The sequence below is a fragment of the Saccostrea cucullata genome, unplaced genomic scaffold, assembly GCF_032062105.1.
Source record: "Saccostrea cucullata isolate Sc308-1 unplaced genomic scaffold, CSIRO_AGI_Scuc_v1 ctg272, whole genome shotgun sequence".
NCBI lineage: Eukaryota > Metazoa > Mollusca > Bivalvia > Ostreida > Ostreidae > Saccostrea > Saccostrea cuccullata.
This window is the reverse complement of record NW_026938795.1, coordinates 781,256-806,615: the sequence shown is the minus strand read 5'-3', so window position 1 is coordinate 806,615 and position 25,360 is coordinate 781,256. Positions and strand designations below refer to the sequence as shown.

The following is a 25,360-nucleotide window of genomic DNA, read 5'->3' as shown; positions in this document are numbered from 1 at the left end:
AGCACACTGATTAACAGCCCGATCCTAAAAATAGACCTCAGTTCATTCAAACTCAGTCACGAAGATTCTCTCATTAATCGCTGCAGTGTAACCATTTCGTAAATAAACTGAAGTTTTGTAATTTCCCAACCTATTCAGACTCTGGTAGTTTTTGTTAGGTATTATCTACCTGTATGCTCACTCATGCAGAAACTGAGCTATAATAAAAAGTAAAACGGATCACCTGATGAAAAGAGGCAATAAATTACAGGAGATGCATTGGATTTCACCTAGTTCTGATCAGACTAGAACTTTCTTCCAATGAATAAATTGGAGAACAATTGATTTACATATCTACTTGCAGGTATGAACTGCATTAAAATTCTAGTTACAAAAATGTTCCAAGTTGAAAGTAAAACAGCAAAAACAAGAAGCCCCAGGGCCATTCAATTCACTCTTCTCTGAAAAGAATGATGTACAATTAAAAAAAAAAACAAGTGGTTCTCTCATGTTCACATCTATAAGGATGCTTACACGTGGTCGGACAAATTTTTATCAGTACAAGTGTCCTTGTAGTAGTTGCAAAGTATAAACAAGATTACTTGTATCTCATTCTGGAATACCCTTTTTAGCCCTTATGTGGCATCAAAACTAGCCAAGGCCAAAATAAAAAATACCTTTTTTTTTAAATAAATTAAATCGCACCTTCAAAAGATTTTTTAAATGAGAAGAAACAAATATTTTTTTATTGTTAACCAAGTTTCATAAAATACAATATCATCAAAATCATTTCAAAACTTTTGTTTACTGTGATTTGTTGAAAAAAATCGCCCAGATGTGATTAGAGAAATTCAAAAAACAACGGCGACGTCTCAATCTTATGCCTTTAGCTAATTAGAATTCTTCACTCTTGAAACAATTCGATAATAAAATTTACCATGACTAATTAAGAGTGTTTTGGAGGTGTCTTGGCGTCTCCATATGAATGAATAAATTTTCGAAAGGGCCGTTCAACAACAAACAAACCTGTCTGTTGAATTAAAGGTACGTAATACATGGTACATGTAAGGCCCGCCTAATGAGACAGATGATTTGAAGTTAATAATTTCTCAAACTTTCAGTAAAATATCATGACTTATATATTGCAATAGCATGATATCACACAAAAAAATAATGAAAATCTTACTTCATCTCATAGTTATTGAAACTTCTAATTTCTGGACGGGTTTGAGTGACACATCCTTGCATTTTCACAAATTTTAGTTTTATTCTTAATACTGAAGAAAAATGGCTATTCATTATATATTAATGAAAAATATTAAAACTTATCCAGAAAATTCTGAGAAGTAATTTTATATAGGATTCATTTTAGTGGGACCCCTCCTTCTTCTTTAAAAATATGTGTAAATACACACAGGACACTGTATTTTTTAAAATGTACACATGCCGGACTTCCATGCCAATTTTTTTTTTGTGCTTGACACTGACTTTCAAACACAAAGGCTATGTCTGTTTACTTCTATTGGCCTCCTTAGAGAATAGTTTAAAACCACAGAGATAGTTGCATGCGTATTAGGATCTATGCTGCAACTATCTGACCTGTGAATTTAGCTTCCGCAGATTATGTACATAGCTCCGCTTCTTTCAAAGGAAAATTATTATAGTTTAGAAATGGAAATATTTATGGGTTAAACTTCTTGACTATGACATTGTATATACATTAGCATTTTTATCATTTCTGCGAACTGGCAGAGAATAAAACAAGTTTGGTTCAATTAAATATTGTTTAAATACTCTTTATAAATAGCTTTGAAATCATGCTTCAGCTTCCTGAGACGCCCAGTGTATTTTTCTTTAATTACGCCCTCGAAGATTGGTTGTTTCTTTGATTTTAATCACTTTGAGATTTGTTTGGACGACATTTGAACATTTCATGCTCCAAATGGTTAGCCATTAGAGTAAATTATTTTGAGAGGATCTTCTGCGAACTGGACAATATTTACACTTTTGAAGGACTGTGCAACGTTCTCCTCATTGGTATTTGGACCTGCGAACTGTAAAATTTATTTCGACACTTCTCAGAACTCCAAAAAAATGCTCTAGAACCACTGCAAATCCCATGGCCACTCAAAAAGTACATTGATTGTCTATAAACTGTACAGTATATTAATTTATTTCTCCATGTTTTTAAATTGTCATCTCAAAATATTTCTAACTGTTCCTAACATATTCTTTCAATGTTCCCACTAAATAAAAAATTAATAATTATAATTTTCTTTTAAACAGCACTCCTGGCCCTTGAAATTGAGCATTTTGTTCACAAATCGCTTCTTTTGTACTATCTATACTGCCATTTTGGTTTGTAAGATAATTCAGTCCAATGCTCATACAGATGTAAACTGCAAGAGTACTTGATAGAGAAGTAAGGGATATTTTGAAATCTAGCCTTTTTTGCAATTGAAGTAAAAATTTGGAAGAATTAATCCAGAACTGTTCGCACTTTTTTGTGCGCAATAAATATACAGTTTTGTCAATGGGTGGCACTGTAGCTCTCCGGTCTGCCAATAATTTTTTTTCAGAGAGCTACAGATCTGCAGCTAATTTTCTAGATTAAAGTGAAAATGAGTGATTCTGAGGAAGGGTACTCATGTAATTCGTAGTTGATACCTTTGTCTTATTATTATACGATGGGATAAAGTATGAATTAAATTCTAATAGTAATACAGAAACCATGGGCACTGGAAGTAATTGTAAATACTGAGTATGTGTAAATACACTCAATTTCAGTGTCAAGTACCCGTGACAGTCTAAACAGCTAAACATGTGCATGTGTGTTAACTGTGGAAAACTGGTTATCCTTTTTACCCTGGAATGCAGCATTATTTTTAAAATTTTAACCAATTTTCCTATCCAGGGATGGTAACAATGTTACACGGTTTTCATTGCCTTTCAATGAAAAAATCCATAACACACCTGTCTGACCTGACTGATGCATGGTTCTTCAGTTGTTTTTATCTTGTCCTTTGTCACCCATTGTCATATTTCAAGTAAAATACTTCAAAAAATGTGTAAATAAAAAAAACTACCTGTTATAATTCATGAACAATAGTCTTACCGTGATAGTAATTGTCTCAGAAACGATTTTCCCTCCGAGTTTTTCCACTCACTTTCAGTTTTTGCATAAACATTCAATCTAAAAGTCAAAACACGCGCGTAAATTTCCGGAAAAGTTCTATACAGGGACTTATATAATTTCCTGTGCTTTTTATTTGACTCTCAGAAAAAAAAATATTAACAGACCGGAGAGCTACTATTAGAGTATATTAAAAAACTGTATATCCCTTTATTTCTCACATATTGGTTCTCTCTTTTTTTTAATCAACATATATATCCTACACCTAGGTTTGAGACTATTCATAGTCGTCGGAATGCAAAGATCTAGACATTATATGGGCATTGGAAATTTGGGTTACCTTTTTTGTTGGTTTACCCCCCCCCCCCCCCCCGCTCCCACTTGCTTCCGACGCCCATGCTATTTTATTTAAATAAGAGAATATATAACATTTGATGTCTGTACATGAATAACTTTTTCTGAAAAATACTATGTTACACTATAAAACGTCTTCTAAAAATATTCTAAGACAACGATTTTTCGATATATATTTAATAAAACCATTTGTCCCGGTGAGGGAATGGCATGAAAAACAAATATTACAGAACATATTTCGACAGATCATAACGTGAGCGGATCCGTATCATTAAAAATGTATAATAGAGGGGGTCAAGAGTCCGCACCCTCCTCCCTCTCATCGTCGCAAGCCACGGGTTTTGTGTCCAGTTTGTGGAAGTAGAATGGACACAAAACCCGTGGCTTGCGACGATGCCTCCCCCTATGATTTTCAAAATCATTAAATTCAATACTGTGTAAAAATAAATGACCATGGATACCAATACCCGAAATTAAGCACAATGGTTTTAAAAATGTGTACTTTGCAGTTTAGTGTTTCATCTTCTCTCTCTCCAGTTAACCCCCCCCCCCCCCCCCCCCTAAAAATGGTTTCAAAGTTTGGGCAAGTTGTTAATTTTGTTTTTCTCTTGTCAAAAATGTCGGAGTCTGACACATCAACACCCTTCCCAAAAATTAAAAAAGTCTGGATCCGCCCTTGTCTATAATATAAGATTATGTACTGATCCAACCTGGATCCGCCCTTCTGTAAGAGAACTGATTCTAACGTTCATGACTTATTTAGTGTTGATGGACTGATTATCTTGGTCAATCCGAACAACATTAAATATGTCAGTGTTAAGCTAATTAACCATAGACCTAAAGCAATTTGCTTTAGGTCGATGATTCAACGTTTCTTTTACGTCTTGTTCAGAGGCATCTTTTCGAAGAATTTGGTAGCCCTAAGAAGGGCTTTTGTTTGCTTTACTGCTAGAAGCAGCGAGTTCTCACAGAGAACATTTATTTCTTGGTTGCTGCCTTTTTGGGTGTCTTGGTCTTCTTGGGTTTGGCTGCCTTCTTTGGAGTCTTTGCCTTTTTGGGTTTGGCTGCCTTGGTAGCTTTCTTTGGTGACTTCTTAACTGTCTTGGGTTTGGCAGTTTTGGGTTTGGCTGCCTTCGCCTTCTTTGGTGATTTCTTGACTTTCTTTGCCTTTTCTCCTGCTGGCTTTTTGGCTGCTTTGGGTTTCTTTGCTGCAGGCTTCTTGGCGGTCTTTGGCTTGGCGGCCTTTGGTTTTTTGACGGCGGCTTTCTTCTCCCCCACACTAAATCTGCCCTGGGCTCCGGTCCCTTTGCTCTGTTTCAGTACCTTGCTTTTTACGCCGTTCTTCAGGGCCACTTTGACACGAGAGTTAACTTTAGTAGCGTCGTTGCCCACCTTGAATTTGCTCATGACGTACTTGAGGATGGCCTGGCGGGAGGATCCCTTCCTCTCTTTCAGATTTTTTATGGCGTCCAGAACCATGTCGATGTACTTTGGGTGCTCTGCGGGCTTCTTAGGCTTCGCTGCTGCCTTCTTCTTTGGGCTCTTGGCCGGGGCTGGTGCGTTATCTGCCATCTTCTATCGTCTCTTCCAAGAATCGGTTTGATCCGTTCAAGTGTAAGCAAAATTGCGAACTGATGTTTAAACCGACCGCGTCGCTTTATATTATCGGAGCGCGGACGTCGGAGAAAGCACCCAATCGATAAGCGCTGAGTTTACATGGCCGACAAAGAAATAATGTAAAATGTGTCTCTTTCATGATTTCGAAGATGTTTTGCAAGTTAACAGTACGCACTTAGCAAAGAGTAATTATTGTCGAATATGAAGTACATTCTAATCTTTAATTTCAAACAAAATCAATCGCCATCGAGCTCGCAAAAACGATTAAATCCTCAGATTAAGTGAAATTTTTCGAAGTGAAAAAGTGGTTCTGCTACACAAAATATGAAAAATCTTTGCTAAAATATGCTAAAATAATATTTTAATTACTTTGAAATGATAATTTGAATACGTGTGCATTAGAAAATTAAAAGAAATGTTTGGAAAAAATGAATTCATTAGAGTAATTAAGCAGAAAATGTTGGTATGCGAAACACAAAATTTAGCGCGTTGTGAAAACCTGCGTCTGATGTGAAATTTACCAAATACTTTCTCTTTATCACAGGAGTTTGTAAAAATATTCATATTTACAATTAATAAATGTTCAGGAAAATAAAGTTTGCTTTTCAAGTAATCCCTGCATTTACAAATTCATATATTTTTATTCCTTTTAATTAGGAGTGAGGTTTGTTTTGACGACCTAGCTGGACATATTTTTTCTAGCAATCTGGTTGTGGATCAAATAAAAGAACAATCTTTACTACACTATGCTATAGTTTTCACTTGGAACAAAACGTTAGATTCATTTTAATTTGGATGGGACTTGATTTTGTATCGTAAATATGTACTTATAGATAATTTCTAACAACTGAACAGCTGGGTGTATTTATTTGTGTAAATCTGAAAATGGCCGCCATGAGTAATACGTACAGTACATAAATTACATGTCTAATGTTTATTCAAAAATCAGTCATAATTAAATTGATATGGAAAATAAAAATCAATTTTACTTAATTAATATGATATGACACTATATACAAGTTTTTTTTTTCAAAAATGTACATGCAAATATTATTACAAGTACACATAAATAATTTATGTAATTATACACGTGGATTTGGAATGAAGAATAAACCACTTCAAAATAAAATAAATCTTAAAAAGAGACAAAAGCTGTAAGAATAATTAATTCTAGTTCAGTTTTTCAAAACCTTTTTATTGAAATACCATCAGTAAAATGATATTGTTTCCAAAATGAACAGAAAAAAATCTTATTATTTTTCTAGCCTGGCCTCAACAATGTCGTATCACAGAAATATCTTATATTCTTATGGTATTACTATTTGATTAGCATTTTTTTTTGTTTCAGAATACTTTAATTTAACTTGATATATAAAAATATTTTTTTTGTTAAATACATTAAATCATTGGATTAAAGTATAGCCTTTGGATTAAAGTATAGCCTTAATTTGGATTAAAGTATAGTCATTGGATTAAAGTAATAGTCATGCAGTCATGTTCTCTATAAGATACTGACCAGTTTACCGTTTTTATCATGTACAAGATGTCACCCACCACCCACGCCTTTCTCTTTTTAAGACATAAAAATAATTAAGAAAGCTCCCTAAAGGAGCAGAATTAAAAACACGACAAGGCCATGGACTGATCTTATACATGTCTCTCAACATAACTTTGTGTTTTTGCCGTTTTTTTTTCCCTTCCTCTCTTTCATTTACATGATAAAAAAAATGTAATAACTTTGGGTGCTCTGCGGGCTTCTTTGTTTCGCTGCTGCCTTCTTCTTTGGGCTCTTGGCCGGGGCTGGTAGGTTATAAACAATTTTATTCTCTTCCAAGAATCGGTTTGATCCGTTCAAGTGTAAGCAAAATTTAATAGAAAATACATGTACCTTTTATATTATAGCGCGGAGAAAAGCACAAAAGAAAGCGATTTGTGAACAAAATGAAATAATGTAAAATGTGCTGTTTAAAGGAAAATTTTTGATTAATTATTAATTTACAACTATTATTGTCGTATGAACATTCTAATCTTTAATTTCAAACAAAATCAATCGCCATCGAGCTCGCAAAAACATTTATCCTAGATTAAGTGAAATTTTTCGAAAGAAAAAGTGGTTCTGCTACACAAAATATGAAAAATCTTTGAAAATATGCTAAAATAATATTTTAATTCTTTGAAATGATAATTTGAATACGTGTGCATTAGAAAATTAAAAGAAATTTTTGAGGGCCAATGGGATTTCATTAGAGTAATTAAGAGAATTTTGCTTTGGAGTTAACACAAAATTTAGCGCGTTTTGAAAACCTCGCAGGAAATTTACCAAATACTTTCTCTTTATCACAGGAACGTTGAAAAAGTATTCAAAAGTACCATAAAAATGTTAGTAAAGTTTGCTTTTCAAGTAATCCCTGCATTTACAAATTCATATATTTTTATTCCTTTTAATTAAATTTGTTTTGCAATGGGGAAATGTTTTCGTCCAAACAAATCTCAAAGTGATTAAAAGCAAAGAAACAATCTTTACTTCGCTAATTTTCAAGAAAAATACACTGGGCGATTCATTTTAATGGAGCATTGATTTCAAAGCTATTTATAATAGATAATTTCTAAACAATATTTAATTTGTGTAAATCGAAAATCTACAAATGATAAAAATGCTACATGTATATAAATTACATGTCTAAAGTTTATTCAATAAATAAAGGCATTTAAATTGATAGAAAATCTGAATTATATTTTATCAGGATGAATATGATATGACATATATAACAAGTTTTTTGGTTCAAAAATGTAATGGCATATTATTAAACACATAAATAATTTATGTAATTATACACGTGGATTATTAAGAATAAACCACTTCAAATTAAATAAAAAGAGACAAAAGCTTGAATAATGTGTTCTAGTTCAGTTTTTCAAAACCTTTTTATTGAAATACCATTAAAATATATTGTTTCCTTAAATTCAACAGAAAAAAATTTGTTATTTTTTACCTGTCAACAATGTCTTTCAAAAATTTATATATTCTTATGGTATTACTATTTGATTAGCATTTTTTTTTGTTTCAAAACACTCTTAATTAACTTGATATATAAAAATTATTATCAAATTGTTTCAAGAGTGAAGAATTCTAATTAGCTAAAGGCATAAGATTAAAGTATAGCCGTTGTTTTATTAAAGTATACTATTTCTCAGTAATCACATCTGCAGCGCCATTTTCTTCAACAAATCACAGTTTACCGTTTTTATCACAATGTCGGCCGTTTCTAAAAACTGATTTTGATGATATTGTATTTTATGAAACTTGGTTAACAATAAAAAAATATTTGAATCTTCTTATTTAAAAAATCTTTGTCAGTTTTTGCGATTTAATTGGGTCGGTCGCGTTACATGAAAAAAAAAAGGTATTTTTTATATATTATTTTTTTTTAATTTTCAAAAATAAATATTGGAAGGGAAGTTCCGTCCACAAGTACCTGTGACATGTACATGTGTTCAAACTAGAGGTATTGTGAGCAATGAGCTCACTAAATGATACCCCCGCCTCCCATATGGTTATAATTGCAAAGTCAACTTTTTACTGTGGCCGGGAAACCCAAAATATGTGTCGGATCAAAAAGTAAAATAGGATGTGCACAATGGCAATATGTAATAAAGATTCTATGAAAGTTTCATTAAATTTCACTTAGTAGTATAAGAGGAGTTGCAGATAAGAGATTGGTACCCCAAAGCTTAACAGACAGACGGACGGACGGACATACCGATTACTATATACCCTTCCGCTTTCAAGCGTGGGGTATAAATAAAGCAACATGACGCGGAAACAAAGAATGAAAACAGAAAGCAAATGTATATACATACCCGGTTTATAAATTATGGAGGACAGACTGGGGTAGATATGAATATACAAAGATTTTGATAGATATTTTCAGTAAACTGAAGTGTATTTGATATTTCCCAAAACTCGGAAAACTCTGTAAAAGATTCGTTCTTTCTAAAACATGCATGTACTATAATGATTTACACATTATATAGGCGTTGGAAGCAAACTATAGGTCGAAAAGGGGAGGGAATTAAAATCGTTTAGGGGCCAAGCCCTAATTTTCAATGCCTATTTTATGTCTATTTTTATTAACTGAAAAGTGTGTGTTAAAGGGGCGGGGGGCAATGTTACGTTTTTTAAAAATATTCAGTGACGTTGCCCCCAATGCCACGTGTGCCTGAAATTAAATGGGATTCGCCTGCTATTTTACTTGACTTATACCACAGGCACCTGCAGTGTGGATCAATACACCCCCCTTTTTTTTATTAAAAAAATGTAAGAGTGAATTATATATCTCAAAAATATAAAATGTCCCCGTCAAATACATCAATATTTTGTTCTATGCAAGCAGATTTTACTTTTTCTCACGTTTAAGGAATGGCCTTATAAGTAGACGCAGTGACGTCACTGGTAGACGTCAGACCAAAATTTTAGTATCAACCCATCTCGCTAAGATTAGCCCCCCCCCCCCCCCCCCCGTTAATCTGTTAATAATATTAAAACTGATTTGTGTTTGAAATATACATAAAATTTAATAAATCAATTGGAGGGTGTCCACACCGCGACCTTAAACCCCACCGCCCCACCCCACTTTTTTTTTCAAGATGCCTGGATCCGCCACTGTTTTGAGTAAACTTTCTGTCAAGATCCGCCAACTACACTCTTCAGTGTGTGGAGTTACAAAAAGACTCATCATGTAAACCGATCAAAATCCCAAATGGCAACAAGGGGTAGGAAGCCTTTCGCAAATAGGCAGGGTTTTCAAAGACCAGCCGAAGAAAAGGGTGTTCATCCGACTATTCTAAAACAAGCTCGGCGATCAGGGCAACTTAATCTATCCGGACGAAATTTATCGACAGGTAAAAGAAATGAGTCATTGTGCGGTTTGTTTACTTACCGGTAAAATAACGAAGAAAGATGGTCTACCTCGTTAATCTGTTAATAATATTAAAACTGATCTTTTTGACTAGATACAGAATGCAATAATTAATGAATATAAAAATCAAATAAAATTTTATAAGTTGTAAAAATGATAACAAATGAAAATTTATGGTACAGTTTCTTTAATGTTAGGTTTTAATCTAACTATAGCTAGGTAAGATGGGTGCTACAACATGTACAAGAACTTTTTAAGTAAACTATTATGATCAGTTGATCCCAGGTTTGATTCCTTGTTCAGGCAGCCATAGATTTTCTCATTTCCTGCTACACATTAAAGGTCTGAATTATATTTCAATTGGTTAGGATCGATCAAATTTAATGTCATAGTAGGATAATTTTATGATGCTGGACAAATGTTTATATATGTAGGTCCTATTGCTCAGAACATCTAAAGAAGTGTTTGTTCAGTATACTGTAAACATATTATATTTGGCTGTGTATTTTTTTAATAGTGCTTTTGGGGTACCAAATGAAACTTCCGCCAATTGTTTTGCACATACATGATACATGTATATACCTAATTTAGAACATTAAGAAATGTGCTAAATTAAATCTGCGCTTATTTGTTCATAAATCAATTTCCGCCAAATATAGTACATGCTGAATACATTAACGGTAGTGTAAGAAGACCCACATGACATAACTTTCTCTTACAGTTCCTGACACAGTATGGAGACTGAACATTGATGTTCCAGAGGAGGCGCGCGAAGTCAGCCTGGACAATACTGAGGATAGGTGGTGGGAACAGACCGAACTAACCAAGCTCATTCTGGCCTCTAACCTCCTCACTGAAATCTCTCCAGACATTTCCAACTTCCCAGCCTTGACTGTGCTAGATGCAAGTAGCTTTACGACTTAAAATCTCATTATTTTGTTATTTATAACTGAGTGTGATTATTTGGATGTTTTTTTTTTTTATTTACAGATTCTAATACGGTACATAGTTTTACAACACTTGTATATATTTCTGTAATTTTTTTATGAGAGAGAGAGAGAATGGGAGAGATAGAGAAAGAGAAAGAGGAGAGAGCAAGGAACAAAGAAAGGATAGTGAGATAGAAAGAAAAAAAAATTATATAAACAGATTCTTCCAGGGTTTCCCGGCTTCGTCAAAAGTCACCTGATTATTGTTCTTACATGCAATATACTTGTTTGTTTCATACATATATTTGCCATTTCTTATCCATTCTCTTGGCAAAAAATAGACCTTAATTGTCATTATACTAATATGGAAACTGGGGGATGGTGATGGGGGGGATTCTCAGTTTCAATGTTTGTGATCTCAATGTTCACAGTACCGGTACATTGTAACTCTATTTTATATGAGATATGTGTTGTCATTACTGCTATATATTGAATGAAATATTTCAAAAATTTACCATATTGTATATTTTTTACCAAAAAAAAAAAAGAGGGATATTTTTAATAGAGTGCTTGAAGAGACAACAGCATTAATGATTTCCTCTATAGTACATTACAAATGCATTTGGTGACATTAACAAACCTTGACTTAGCACTCTGTAGATTGATGTATTACTTTGCATGCACTAAAGAGTTGTGCATTTTAAAATTCAAATGCAGCAATCATCATCTGTCTTTTTGATATATTTCTTGATCTTCCTACAGATTCACGATAACAGACTTGAGTCTTTGCCACAAAGTTTACGAGAGCTGGATAATCTTGTCAAGCTTGATGTAAGGTAATACAATTAAATGACACATTGTTACATAAACAGTAGAAAGTCCAGTCACAGTACATAGTGGTATTAAGGCCAGATAAAATTAATCTTTAGATTCTCATCCCCGCCCGCCCCTCTCAAAGTGTCCCGCCCCAGTGTTTTTTATTTTGATTTTGGGGTGTTAAAAGTATATTTTTATGTCTTTTTATTCAGTAAGAATTTAGATCAAAGTTTAAGAGTTATCTCCCGTTGGTATCAAAAGTTGCATGTCACTATTTATAGCAAAAGAGCCATTTAAGGGGGCCGACTATAGTTTTATTGTGTGAAAACTACAATAGCGAAACTCTTCATTTTTATACCATATATAACTTACATTAACTTCAGTGTTCATACAAAATTTGGGGGAAATCTACTGTCCAGGTATTTTTGAGGAACCGTCTCAAAATACAGGTACATTTACCATAGGATTATATAGGAAAATGCCAATTTTTAGCACTTTAAAGCAAATTATACAAATACTACAATAGACATTTTGTTCAAACTATAATATTTGATGAGTAATACTATATTATACAATATATGTAAGAAACACAAAATTCTACCGTCTTGTTACCAGAGGGGGCATCTCAAAATGCAAAAAATTAGCAAATTTTACTATTTTTATGGCGTATTACAATATATGATGTACACAATGGATTCACATGAAAACATAATAAAAATATTGGAGATATTCTCAATTTTCTATGTTTTAAATTTCAAGAGCGTATGTTTATTACTTTTTCTGTAATAATATTTTTATTACCCCTTTCTTTAAGAGTTACAGATATCAGAACGTCAAAAACACACTGCAACGACGTCAACCTACCTATCAATTGCAAAATTGGTTAAAAAATCAGTTATATCAAATTGTAATTACATTTTTATACCTATAATTTCTTAATTTTGTTTAATTTTAATAATTAAGTGAAAAAAGTTGCATTAAAACAGTAAATACACTTCATTTTACTATGATGCACGAAATATTGCGCAATGGAAACTATAGTCGGCCCCCTTAAAGAATGGAGAGAAATTGGAAATAAAAGCAGTTTAGATATGAAAGGAAAAGATAATTTGTCAGCATAGAGAAGGCAGAGAAGAAAAAATAGCATAAACACATCTTGATAAGCAAGGTTTTGAAGAGACTTTAAACTACTAGGTAAAAATAATTGATGAGGGAAATGCACCTGGTCAAGTTTTAACGATCTGCACTGTATGTGATTTTGTATAAAAGAAATATATTTAAATTAAACATCGTTGGCAGAATTTAGAGAATAATATTGTTAAGAAAATGTTAAATATTAAAACTGTTCAAGCCTAGGCTTTTCAGTAGCATATTTTATAGATTTTGCAAATATGACCTACTTCAATGTCAAACATGTAAAGTTCCGAGAACAATCGAATTTTTGAGAAAGGTGGAAATCTGTGATACAGTAAAACTCGTTTAGTACGAACACGGATATTGCGAATTCACGGATATAGCGAAGTCATTTTGGATCCCCAACTAAATAATTTTAAGGAATTTCTTATACGGATATAACGAATTACGGTTATAGCAAGTAATTTCACAGGTCCCAGTGACTTCGTTATAACCGAGTTTTACTGTATTTTACACAAATTTCTAAACAGAAGGATTTGTTGGCGAAACTACAAAGTATTTGGGGGAAAGGCCTATGAAAAGTTATACAAATCTATTTGTATTAGGCATTAACATAAGGAAAAATTGTGTACGAAAAGTCCATATTTTCTTGATTTTTTTCAATTTTAAAAAATAGAAAATAAAATCCGCCCACCCGCCCCAATGTCTTAGCAAATTAGGATGAGAATCTAAAGATTAACTTTATCTGGCCTAACGAGCTCAGTTTTGATCAAGAAGTCATATTCTGATCACCAGCAGCACCTCAAACCCAGGGAGTTTTTAACTTACATGTAGGTTAGTGTCTATTCCTTCACCAAGCACACAGCATAAATAGAAGTGAAAGTCTCATGTCTCTTGGTTGAGACCTTATAAAACAAGATCCTGTGTCAAAGTAGTTGTACGTGTTATGATAAAAAAATCCTCACTACACACAGAATAAAATTCTAGGACATTTTATTTTTTTATTTATGTGTGTATTTTATTAAAATACATGTACACGCATGCAGAAAAAGAGAGTATTAAGATAAATTTACAATATCGCAATACAAAAATAAACAAATATTGTGGGAAAAGTTGTCTCTTATGTATTTAAGTCCATTGTACTATCTCTCTTTAGATTATTTGTTTAAGTTTTACTCAAAATAAATAAATGTATGTTAAAAAATCAAAAATGTAATATGCTTTTGGAGTGTAGCTTTAGGATGCGGATGGAACGATAATTATTTTTTTTTTGTATTACATATACAGGGAATTCAATGATATGAACTTGACAAGAATTTTTTTCAGTCGAAACAAACTAAAGGAGTTACCAGAAAGTGTGACCTACCTACGGAACTTAAAGAGCTTACATGTGGAATACAACGAGGTGACCAGTATCAGTGAGAGGATCGGAAATCTGGATAAACTGGAAGATCTGGTGAGTAACTAGGTCACCTGAGTAACTAGGTCACCTGATTGTGTACCTGTCTATGTACAGGAAAAATTCAGTTACACTGCCATTGCAGCCATGTTTGCTGAACTTAACTACTCAAAATACAACCTTCCTCATTATCTTTCTTAACTTTGTAAAGAAGAATCACTGGAAGCTCATACTTGGTACAGTGACTGCTTTCAACCCAGTATTGTGTCTTGAACTTGACCCAAGGTCATTCTGACAAATTCAAGGTCACAGTCAGAAAAAGTATAAATTGTTGCCATGCTAAAACTTTGACATTTTAATTGAGGATCACTGGAACCTCATACTTAGTACATAGCTTGATTTTGTCAAGACACATACATCTCTGACAGACATACAGTTTTAATTTTACAAAAGAGGATGTTAATGCCCTTCTAGATAAGTACTTGCAGGAAAAAATCACAGTTGGTATAAATTAGTAATACATAAGATATATTGTTAACACACAGGGATAAAATTTAAACTTAATAAAAAATGAAGACTGATCAATTTCATTAAGTACAATTTTCAGATGCAGTATTTTGTGTTCGTTTGTCAGAGTTAGATAAGAGGTGAGATGTAGCTACTGTTTATAATTTTTTTTTTCTAGGACCTGAGCAACAATCAGCTTTCAGATCTACCACCCCAGATTGGATATCTAACTCATGTGATCAAATTAAATGTATCCAATAACAAACTTAGCAGCCTTCCACCAGAACTAGGTTCTATGAATGGTATGTTAATAAATATCTAAGTCATGTGATCATATAAAAGTACCCAATGACAAACTTAGCAGCCTGCACCAGAACTAGGTTCTATGAATGGTACGCTAGTAAATATCTAAGTCATATGATCATATAAAAGTACAGCTTGCCCACAGAACTAGGCTGTATTAATGGTTGCATGTCATTAGTTACAAGTGTATGTTTTTGACTCTTTAACCTTGGTAAAAATTTTGCTTGATTAACCCATGACACACAAAATATAGTCAGTGTTGTAGGATAGAGACATTTATATGAGAATGATTATTTTCACCAGCTCTAAAATGCCTAGATGCCACACATAACCAGTTAACACACCTCCCTGGAGATTTGGGGAACTTGCTACACCTTGAGGAGCTGTATCTACGACACAACAGGCTGTCAGCAATACCACTCCTCAGGAACTGTAAAAACCTCAAGGTAAATGTATCTACCACCATAACAGACTGTCATAGATACCACTCCTACAGAACTAAAAAAACCTCAGGTAAATGTATCTACCACCATAACAGACTGTCAGGGATACACTCCTACAGAACTGTAATAACCTCTAGGTAAATGTATCTACCACCATAACAGACTGTCAAGGATACTCTTCCTACAGAACTGTAAAAACCTCAAGGTAAATGTATCTACCACCATAACAGACTGTCAGGGATACCACTCCTACAGAATTGTATAAACCTCAAGGTAAATGTATCTACCACCATAACAGACTGTCAGGGATACCCCTCCTACAGAACTGTAAAAACCTCAAGGTAAATGTATCTACCACCATAACAGGCTGTCAGGGATACCCCTCCTACAGAACTGTAAAAACTTCAAAGTAACTAAATGTATCTACCACCTTAACAGTCTGTCAGGGATACCCCTCCTACAGAACTGTAAAAACTTCAAAGTAACTAAATGTATCTACCACCTTAACAGGCTGTCAGGGATACCCCTCCTACAGAACTGTAAAAATCTCAAGGTAAATGTATCTACCACCATAACAGACTGTCAGGGATACCCCTCCTACAGAACTGTAAAAACCTCAAGGTAAATGTATCTACCACCATAACAGACTGTCAGGGATACCACTCCTACAGAACTGTAAAAATCTCAATGTAAATGTATCTACCACCATAACAGACTGTCTGAGATACCACTCCTACAGAACTGTAAAAACCTCAAGGTAAATGTATCTACCACCATAACAGACTGTCAGGGATACCCCTCATCAGGAACTGTAAAAACCTCAAGATAAAGAAAACTAGAGATGAAAACCAATGTTTATAATGAAGAACCTTACATTAGTGTGCCATCACAAGATTGCTCAATCCTAAATACTAGTACAGTAAAACTCGGTTATAGCGAAGTCCTGGGGACCTGTGAATTTCATTCGTCATATCCGTAATTCGTTATATCCGTATAACGAATTCGTATAACCATATATAGCGAATTCACAATATGCATGTTTTCCTTCAAGTGTTACTATCAAATATGTTAGGGAAGCAAATATTACAAAACATACCTTCGATAACTAAGGTTTTATTATGAATTGAATTTTATATACAAATGCTGAAAGAAAATAAAGTCAGTTCAATTTATCAAATTTTGAGATCTTTGAAAGTTCCTTATAAAAGATGTAAAATTCATTATATTTAACCTCAACGGGACTCAAAATTAGTTCGCTTTATCCGTAAATTCGTTACATCAGAGTTCGTTATAACCGTAAAATTTTACACAGATTTGTTAAGAATTTTGCCGGGTACCCAGAAAAACTTCGTTATATCCGTGAATTCGCTATATCCGTGTTCGTACTAAACGTGTTTTACTGTATTAAGTTATCAAGGAAGCTTTGGCTGATTTTAAAAAAAGAGTTGTACAGACACTGTTATATGAGTTACTGAACATAGCAGGTTAAATTCAAAAATAAAATTGTAAGTATAACTTTGTATAATGGTACCCTAATCGTACATTAAATGTTAATGAGATTGGAAAGAAACATTGATGGTGGACTTAATTCTGACAGGAACTTCACCTGGGTAACAATCAGATGAGCAGTATTACATCAGAGCACCTGCAGCACCTGGCGTCAGTGTCAGTACTGGACATCAGAGACAACAAAATCTCCGAGCTCCCGGAGGAAATCACGTGTCTGAGTGGACTACAACGATTGGACCTCACAAACAACGACCTTACAGGGTCAGGGCTGACACCACATTTCATATCATTTTGTAGAATACTGATCACAGTAAAGCTTGCTTATAACAGACTCACGTTCACAGACTTTTGTGAATTTATTCTGAATTGGCTCCTCATTGAGGGTAGAATAATGGAATTCTGATCAGACATAATGAATTTTGTTTATAACAAACTGTTTTAATATTGACATTGTTGGTTTACAGTACTTTAGAAGTAAAACATATGTTCTGTACAAACTACAGTGTGAGGTATTAGTCCCATTTTGGGCATATCTGCATGTTGTTCTGTACAATCCATAGAATGGGTAAGAAGAATCTTTTGCATGTTTTGTGATGTTAACATCTGTATGTATATTGCAGGCTACCATTTGTCCTGGGAACAATCCAGTCCCTGAAATCTATTGTTTTAGATGGAAACCCCATGAAGTCAATCAGAAGAGATATTATACAGGTACTTTTTCATTTACTAAGAACCTGGGGTACTTTCTTTTTAAATTAGGGATGTCAAATTGATGAATTTATAGTTTTAAAAAAATGTTATTTAAGTCAATTTGTTGATGAATACAAAAAATATTTACAATGGTTTTATTTTTTCCAAATACTTGAATAGTGATTTTAATAATCGATACTCAGATCTTTTAACAAGAACTCTAGTAACTTGTTACTTACTGACAACCTTAGTTTTAATCAAATCAAAATATGTCTCTATTTGGCTTTGCTCAGTAGTCTTAATACTTGATATTTTATCATTTCTTTGCTGTGCTTTACAGAGAGGAACAGTTGAGTTGAAGAAATACCTGTGTAGCAGAATAGAGGAACCAGAACCGGTGGTAGCCACCAACAAGGGGATCCAGAATGGGGGGGACACGGGGATTGTCGGGGGGTCAGGGGAGGGCCTGAAAGCTCACGACATCCTGCAGTCTAAAGCCCTGGACTACAGGTGATGATAGTAACAAAAAATTCTAACTGCTTCATTCCAGGTTAATAGGGAAAAAGTCTTTTACATAGTCAACAGTTGATGTTCAATAAACAAGCTTGCACCGAATTATATATTGTATATATATATTTTTAGCTCACCTGAGCTGAAAGCTCAAGTGAGCTTTTCTGATCACATTTTGTCTGTAGTCTGTCCGTCCGTCTGTCTGTAAACTTTTCACATTTTCGACTTCTTCTCAAGAACCACTGGGCCAATTTTAATGAAACTTGCCACAAAGCATCCTTGGGTGAAGGGGATTCAAGTTTGTTTAAATGAAGGGCCAAGCCCTCTTCCAAGGGGAGATAATTATGAATAAATGAAAAACTAATGGTATCTTTTAAAAATCTTCTTCTCCAGAACCACTGAGCCAGTAAAGATGAAACTCATGTGGAAGCATCCTCAGGTAGTGTAGATTCAAATTTGTTCAAATCATGACACCCGGGGGTAGGACGGGGCCACAATGGCCGACAAAAGTTTTACATAGAAATATATAGGAAAATTCTTTAAATATCTTCTTCTCAAGAATGACAAAGCCATAATTGCTCATATTTACATGGAAGCATCCTCAGGTAGTGTAGATTCAAGTTTCTTCAAATCATGACCCCGGGGGTAGGGCGGGGCCACAATGGCCAACCAAAGTTTTACATGAAATATATAGGAAAATTCTTTAAAAATCTTCTTCTCTAGAATAGCAAGGCCATAATTGATCATATTTATATGGAAGCATCCTCAGGTAGTGTAGATTCAAGTTTGTTCAAATCATGACCCCCCGGGGTAGGGCTGGGCCACAATGGCCAACCAAAGTTTTACATAGAAATATATAGGAAAATTCTTTAAAAATCATCTTCTCAAGAATGACAAAGCCATAATTGCTCATATTTGTATGGAAGCATCCTCAGGTAGTGTAGATTCAAGTTTGTTCAAATCATGACCCCAGGGGGTAGGGTGGGGCCTCAATGGCCAACCAAAGTTTTACATAAAAATATATAGGAAAATTCTTTAAAAATCTTCTTCTCAAGAATGACAAAGCCATAATTGCTCATATTTATATGGAAGCATCCTCAGGTAGTGTAGATTCAAGTTTGTTCAAATCATGACCCCCGGAGGTAGGGTGGGGCCTCTTGTTTAATATTTACAGTTGCATAAAATGCAATCACAAAAACATTGGAAAAAATTGAATTGTTTGCAAGACAAGTAAAGCAATTATTCATTACATTCTGAGAAAATATCATCCTGAAATGATAATATTGATGCTTTCAGTAGTAGTGTAAACCTGTCTATTTCAGTAACAAGAAAGCAGACTCTGTACCAAATGATGTGTTTCTATAGCAATGTAAACCTGTCTATTTCAGTAACAAGAAAGCGGACTCTGTACCAAATGATGTGTTTCTATAGCAATGTAAACCTGTCTATTTCAGTAACAAGAAAGCAGACTCTGTTCCAAATGATGTGTTTCTATAGCAATGTAAACCTGTCTATTTCAGTAACAAGAAAGCAGACTCTGTTCCAAATGATGTGTTTCTATAGCAGTGTAAACCTGTCTATTTCAATAACAAGAAAGCAGACTCTGTACCAAATGATGTGTTTCTATAGCAATGTAAACCTGTCTATTTCAGTAACAAGAAAGCAGACTCTGTACCAAGTGATGTGTTTCTATAGCAGTGTAAACCTGTCTATTTCAGTAACAAGAAAGCAGACTCTGTATCAAATGATGTGTTTCAACAATCTATAGCAATGTAAACCTGTCTATTTCAGTAATAAGAAAGCAGACTTTGTACCAAATGATGTGTTTCTATAGCAATGTAAACCTGTCTATTTCAGTAATAAGAAAGCAGACTCTGTACCAAATGATGTGTTTCTATAGCAATGTAAACCTGTCTATTTCAGTAACAAGAAAGCAGACTCTGTACCAAATGATGTGTTTCTATAGCAATGTAAACCTGTCTATTTCAGTAATAAGAAAGTCGACTCTGTACCAAATGATGTATGGGAGGTGGCGATGAAGTCAGGGGTAACCAGTGTAAACCTGAGCAAGAACCAGTTTACAGATCTCCCGACAAAGTTAGTATACCCTGGGATCATATTATTTTGTTCTGTACTTTGCAGGGGGAGGAGATCTGTCCATTCTTGCCATTGATCAGGTATTAATTCGAATCTGATCCAAGCTAGAGAAGGTAGACTTTACTTTACCGGTCCCCAGATACGCAAGATCCTCGCGCTCATTGGACTATGACGTAACAACTACGTCACTCAACTGAATTGGGTTAAATTTGCACACTATTCCACTGATTAGGGTTAGTCTTGCACCCACCTGGGAGATTAGGGTTAGTCCTTGCACTAGTATTCGACTGATTAGGGTTAGTCTCGCATCCATCCGAGAGATAAGGGTTAGTCCTCGCACGTTATTCGACTTATTAGGGTTAGTCTAGCATCTGCCCGGGAGATTTCATCGAAATGTCTTAGTCCTTGCATACCATCCGATGGATTAAGGTTAGTGACTCGTTCTTTTAGAAAAGTTAAGAATTTCAGTTGTTTCTGTATTTTTTCCAACATCATAATTCAACTTCACAGGCATTTTGTTCATTTGTTTTCAAGGAAGAATGGCTAAGTCCGAAAGAAATGGCACTAAGTATGCGCCGCAGGCGCTTCAATCAGAATTATTCTTTGTCGATTTTGTCCATGAATAAACAATATTTATTAATTTTTTCAGAGAATGAGGTTAAAAACTACGTTTAAAACAAAGTTTCTAACTACTGGTAAACTTTTAACAGTAGAATTCGATTTTGGGGTCAAAAGGCCATAAAACCTCACGCGATCTCTTATATACTGAAGTCGCCTTCAGTGACACTACATTTTAGCGCTTTTTAGCTCACCTGAGCCGAAGGCTCAAGTGAGCTTTTCTGATCACATTTTGTCCGTCGTCCGTCCGTCTGTCTGTCTGTCCGTCTGTAAACTTTTCACATTTTCGACTTCTTCTCAAGAACCACTGAGCCAGTTTTGACCAAACTTGGTACAAAGCATCCTTGGGTGAAGGGGAATCTAAATTGTTAAAATGAAGGGACATATCCCCTCGCAAGGGGAGATAATCAAGAAAAGACAAAAATAGGGTTGGGTCATTAAAAAATCTTTTTTTCAAGAACCACTGGGCCAGTAAAGCTGAAACTTATGTGGAAGCATCCTGGGGTAGTGTAGATTTTAAATTGTTCAAATCATGACCCCCGGGGGAAGGGCAGGGCCACAATGGGGAATCAAAGTTTTATATAGAAAGATATAGGAAAAATCTTTGAAAATCTTCTTCTCAAGAACCACTGGGCCAGAAAAGCTGAAACTTATGTGGAAGCATCCTGGTATAGTGTAGATTCTAAATTGTTCACATCGTGACCCCTGGGGGAAGGGCGGGGCCAAATGGGGAATCAAAGTTTTACATAGAAATATATAGGAAAAATCTTTGAAAATCTTCTTCTCAAGAACCACTGGGCCAGAAAAGCTGAAACTTATGTGGAAGCATCCTGGTATAATGTAGATTGTTCAAATCATGACCCCCGGGGGAAGGGCGGGGCCACAATGGGGAATCAAAGTTTTATATAGAAATATATAGGAAAAATCTTTGAAAATCTTCTTCTCAAGAACCACTGGGCCAGTAAAGCTGAAACTTATGTGGAAGCATCCTGGTATAATGTAGATTCTAAATTGTTAAAATAATGACCCCCGGGGGAAGGGTGGGGCCACAATGGGGAATCAAAGTTTTATATAGAAATATATAGGAAAAATCTTTGAAAATCTTCTTCTCAAGAACCACTGGGCCAGTAAAGCTGAAACTTATGTGGAAGCATCCTGGTATAGTGTAGATTCTAAATTGTTCAAATCATGACCCCCGGGGGAAGGGTGGGGCCACAATGGGGAATCAAAGTTTTACGTAGAAATATATAGGAAAAATCTTTGAAAATCTTCTTCTCAAAAACCACTGGGCCAGTAAAGCTGAAACTTATGTGGAAGCATCCTGGTATAATGTAGATTCTAAATTGTTAAAATAATGACCCCCGGGGGAAGGGTGGGGCCACAATGGGGAATCAAAGTTTTATATAGAAATATATAGGAAAAATCTTTGAAAATCTTCTTCTCAAGAACCACTGGGCCAGAAAAAGTGAAGCTTATGTGGAAGCATTCTTGGGTAGTGTAAATTCTAAATTGTAGGAATCATGACCCCCGGGGGAAGGGTGGGGCCATTATAGGGAAGCAAAGTTTTACATAGAAATATATAGGAAAAATCTTTGAAAATCTTCTTCTCAGGAACCACTTGGCCAAAAAAGCTGAAACATATGTGCCCATGGAAAGTTCATGGGGTAGTGTAGATTTCAAAATGTCTAAATTATGATCAGTGGGGTAGGGTGGGGATGCATTATGTATAACAAGGGGGGAATCTGGTAAAGAACAGAATGGTCAAAGCTTCTCAGGTGAGCGTTGTGGCCCATGGGCCTCTTGTTTCTGGGTACCGATAAAGTCGTTCCGCTAGAGACTTTCATTTCAGCAGGCAATGGTTATAAAGTGAAAGATATTACCTATGCATAGTACCTGATTTTTTCTTTATAAACATGCAAACCAAATATATTTATAAGCATGTACACATACCCCATTGGTAACACATTCATGTGTTGACAAAGTCCTTCATGCATCTGAAATATCAAATCATCTTCGAAAATAAACTTGACATATGGCATAAGCTTAATGTGTAATTATTTTACAGCTTGATACTACTGGAGTCGACCCTGAAGGAGTTTTATTTTGGGTTTAACAAGTTAACAGCTCTGAACCCGGACATTGGATTGTTCCTCAAGCTAACTACTCTGGATCTCAGGTATGGTAAATGCCCAGGATTATCACCACTTTCATATGGATGAAATAACTGTGAAATCAGTCGTAACTTTTAATTACTACTTTACAGGAACAACATGCTGTCTGACTTACCAAAAGACGTGGAGTCCCTCCAGGAACTGAGAGAAATTGTACTGTCTTGTAATAGGTAATGTATGCAAATCACACCATTTGACCTATTAATGGGCTTTTCCAGAATTAATTAAGGCTGATTCTGGTTACCCCCACCAACCACAATAATTTTTTCAGTGCCTTTTCACCCATTATCTATTATCTAAATAACAAGAAAAATAAATTGCCGTTCAAGTATAATATAAATGATTAAAATACTGAAGTGATAAAATTGGTAATTCTGTTTTCTATCAATATCCTCAGGCATCTGATACAGAAAATATACAGCCCCCCCCCCCACCACTGTATGAATTGAAGAAGCTAGAGATATTATTTGCTAACAATAACAGATGTAATGTTTCTGTAGGCTTACCACCCTACCCCCACCATTGTATGAACTGAAGAAGCTAGAGATAATATTCGCTGACAATAACAAGATAACCACAATAGATGCTGCAGGGATCAGAGGTCTACCCATGCTGGCCACCTTAGATCTACAGAACAATAACATCGAGCTGGTGCCCCCAGAATTGGGCAACTGTACACAAATCAAGTAAGTACGGTACCCATAATGTATGTACACCGACCACCTTAGATCTACAGAACAATAACATCGAACAGGTGCCCCCAGAACTGGGCAACTGTACACAAACCAAGTAAGTAAACACTGTATGTACACCAACTTAAAGCCATTGCACTACTGTCAGTGGAAGATGTAATGATTTGAAACCTTAAACTTATTGAAGCTTAGATTAAAGTACTGTATACGTACTTTTTTTCCATGGGGTCATAATTGCACGGAATCTCTGTTTCTTTTCAATCCGCTGGTAGAAAATTAAGCGGATATCTTAAGACTCTCTATATATGCCTTATATTAAGTTCGATGGGACAAATTTCCGCGGAAAATTTGTGACCGTGTACATAGCATAAATTAATACCACCTGGAAAAAAGTACTTCTACAGTATTTAAATGTACTTGTAAGACTGAATAAATAACACAAATACATGTACATGTATTAAAAAGGGATACACTTTAAGGATATCCTATTTTAGGGGAAATAAGTTCCCACTTCATTTATAAGAAATTATTTTTGAATAATTTTGAGTAATTGTCCGACACCACTTCACAATCAAAACAAATTTCGTGGATTAGAAAATGACTACTTTTTAAAAAAAATTTGAAATGCAGTCACCAAGGGAGGATCAAAGTGAAATTTAACATTTTCAAACAAATTCAGCAATTTTACAGGGCCCCAAAAAATTGCTAAGTGAACCTTGTTCTTTACAGGTCGCTGTTGCTTAGTGGGAATGCCTTTAGAAATCCCCGTCCTGCGATCCTGGCCAAGGGAACTCTGGCTTTACTAGAGTACCTGAGGAGTCGTATAGTGTCCTAACTAATGGCAAACTTGGTACCAGTACAGCTATTAATGGAAGTGTTCAGCCAAGGAACTGTATTGTACCAGGTGTTATATAGTTACAGTATTAATGTCCCACAACTTCCCATATAAACAGTGCTAGTGAATTGATCAAGAATATGCAATATTGAATCTTTATAGATGCAATTTTGGTGCCTGTTGATAAATATAATTGTTGATTTATGCTTGATACCAATTTGTTGAATAAATTGGTTTTATGTTTATTCAATTAATCAAAAAATTTTGTCATTTTTAGCTCACCTGAGCCGAAGGCTCAAGTGAGCTTTTCTGATCACATTTTGTCCGTCGTCCGTCCGTCTGTCTGTCTGTCCGTCCGTCTGTCTGTCCGTCTGTCTGTCCGTCTGTAAACTTTTCACATTTTCGACTTCTTCTCAAGAACTACTGGGCCAATTTTGACCAAACTTGGTACAAAGCATTCTTGGGTGAAGGGGAATTTAAATTGTTAAAATGAAGGGACATATCCCCTTGCAAGGGGAGATAATCAAGAAAAGACAAAAATAGGGTTGGGTCATTTAAAAATCTTCTTCTCAAGAACCACTGGGCCAGTAAAGCTGAAACTGATGTGGAAGCATTGTGGGGTAGTGTAGATTCTAAATTGTTCAAATCATGGCCCCCGGAAGAAGGGCGGGGCCACAATGGGGAATCAAAGTTTTATATAGAAAT

General features: G+C 34.9%; 2 protein-coding genes across 3 annotated transcripts; one reads left to right on the top strand and one right to left on the bottom strand.

Annotated features, from left to right (window-relative positions):
* Positions 1-4,444: 4,444 nt before the first annotated feature.
* Positions 4,445-5,084, bottom strand: LOC134251280 (histone H1-delta-like). Its single transcript, XM_062733664.1, has one exon. It carries the CDS (start codon positions 5,036-5,038, stop codon positions 4,445-4,447), a length of 594 nt encoding a protein of 197 aa, XP_062589648.1. The 5' UTR covers positions 5,039-5,084.
* A 4,714-nt stretch (positions 5,085-9,798) lies between these two features.
* LOC134251303 (leucine-rich repeat-containing protein 40-like) lies at positions 9,799-24,905 on the top strand. 2 transcript variants are annotated; one of them, XM_062733704.1, is made up of 15 exons: positions 9,799-9,985; positions 10,724-10,905; positions 11,694-11,767; positions 14,208-14,337; positions 14,966-15,089; positions 15,394-15,484; positions 15,891-15,942; positions 17,131-17,303; positions 17,663-17,753; positions 18,073-18,242; positions 20,232-20,339; positions 23,023-23,133; positions 23,221-23,298; positions 23,629-23,814; positions 24,550-24,905. In XM_062733704.1, the coding sequence occupies exons 1-15, from the start codon at positions 9,844-9,846 to the stop codon at positions 24,653-24,655; spliced, it is 1,818 nt and encodes a 605-aa protein (XP_062589688.1). In that variant the 5' UTR covers positions 9,799-9,843; the 3' UTR covers positions 24,656-24,905. The 2 variants fall into 2 exon arrangements, with proteins under 2 accessions (XP_062589688.1, XP_062589687.1); XM_062733703.1 differs by lacking the exon at positions 15,891-15,942 and having other exon boundaries at positions 9,801-9,985; positions 15,394-15,536.
* The last annotated feature ends 455 nt before the right edge of the window (positions 24,906-25,360 follow it).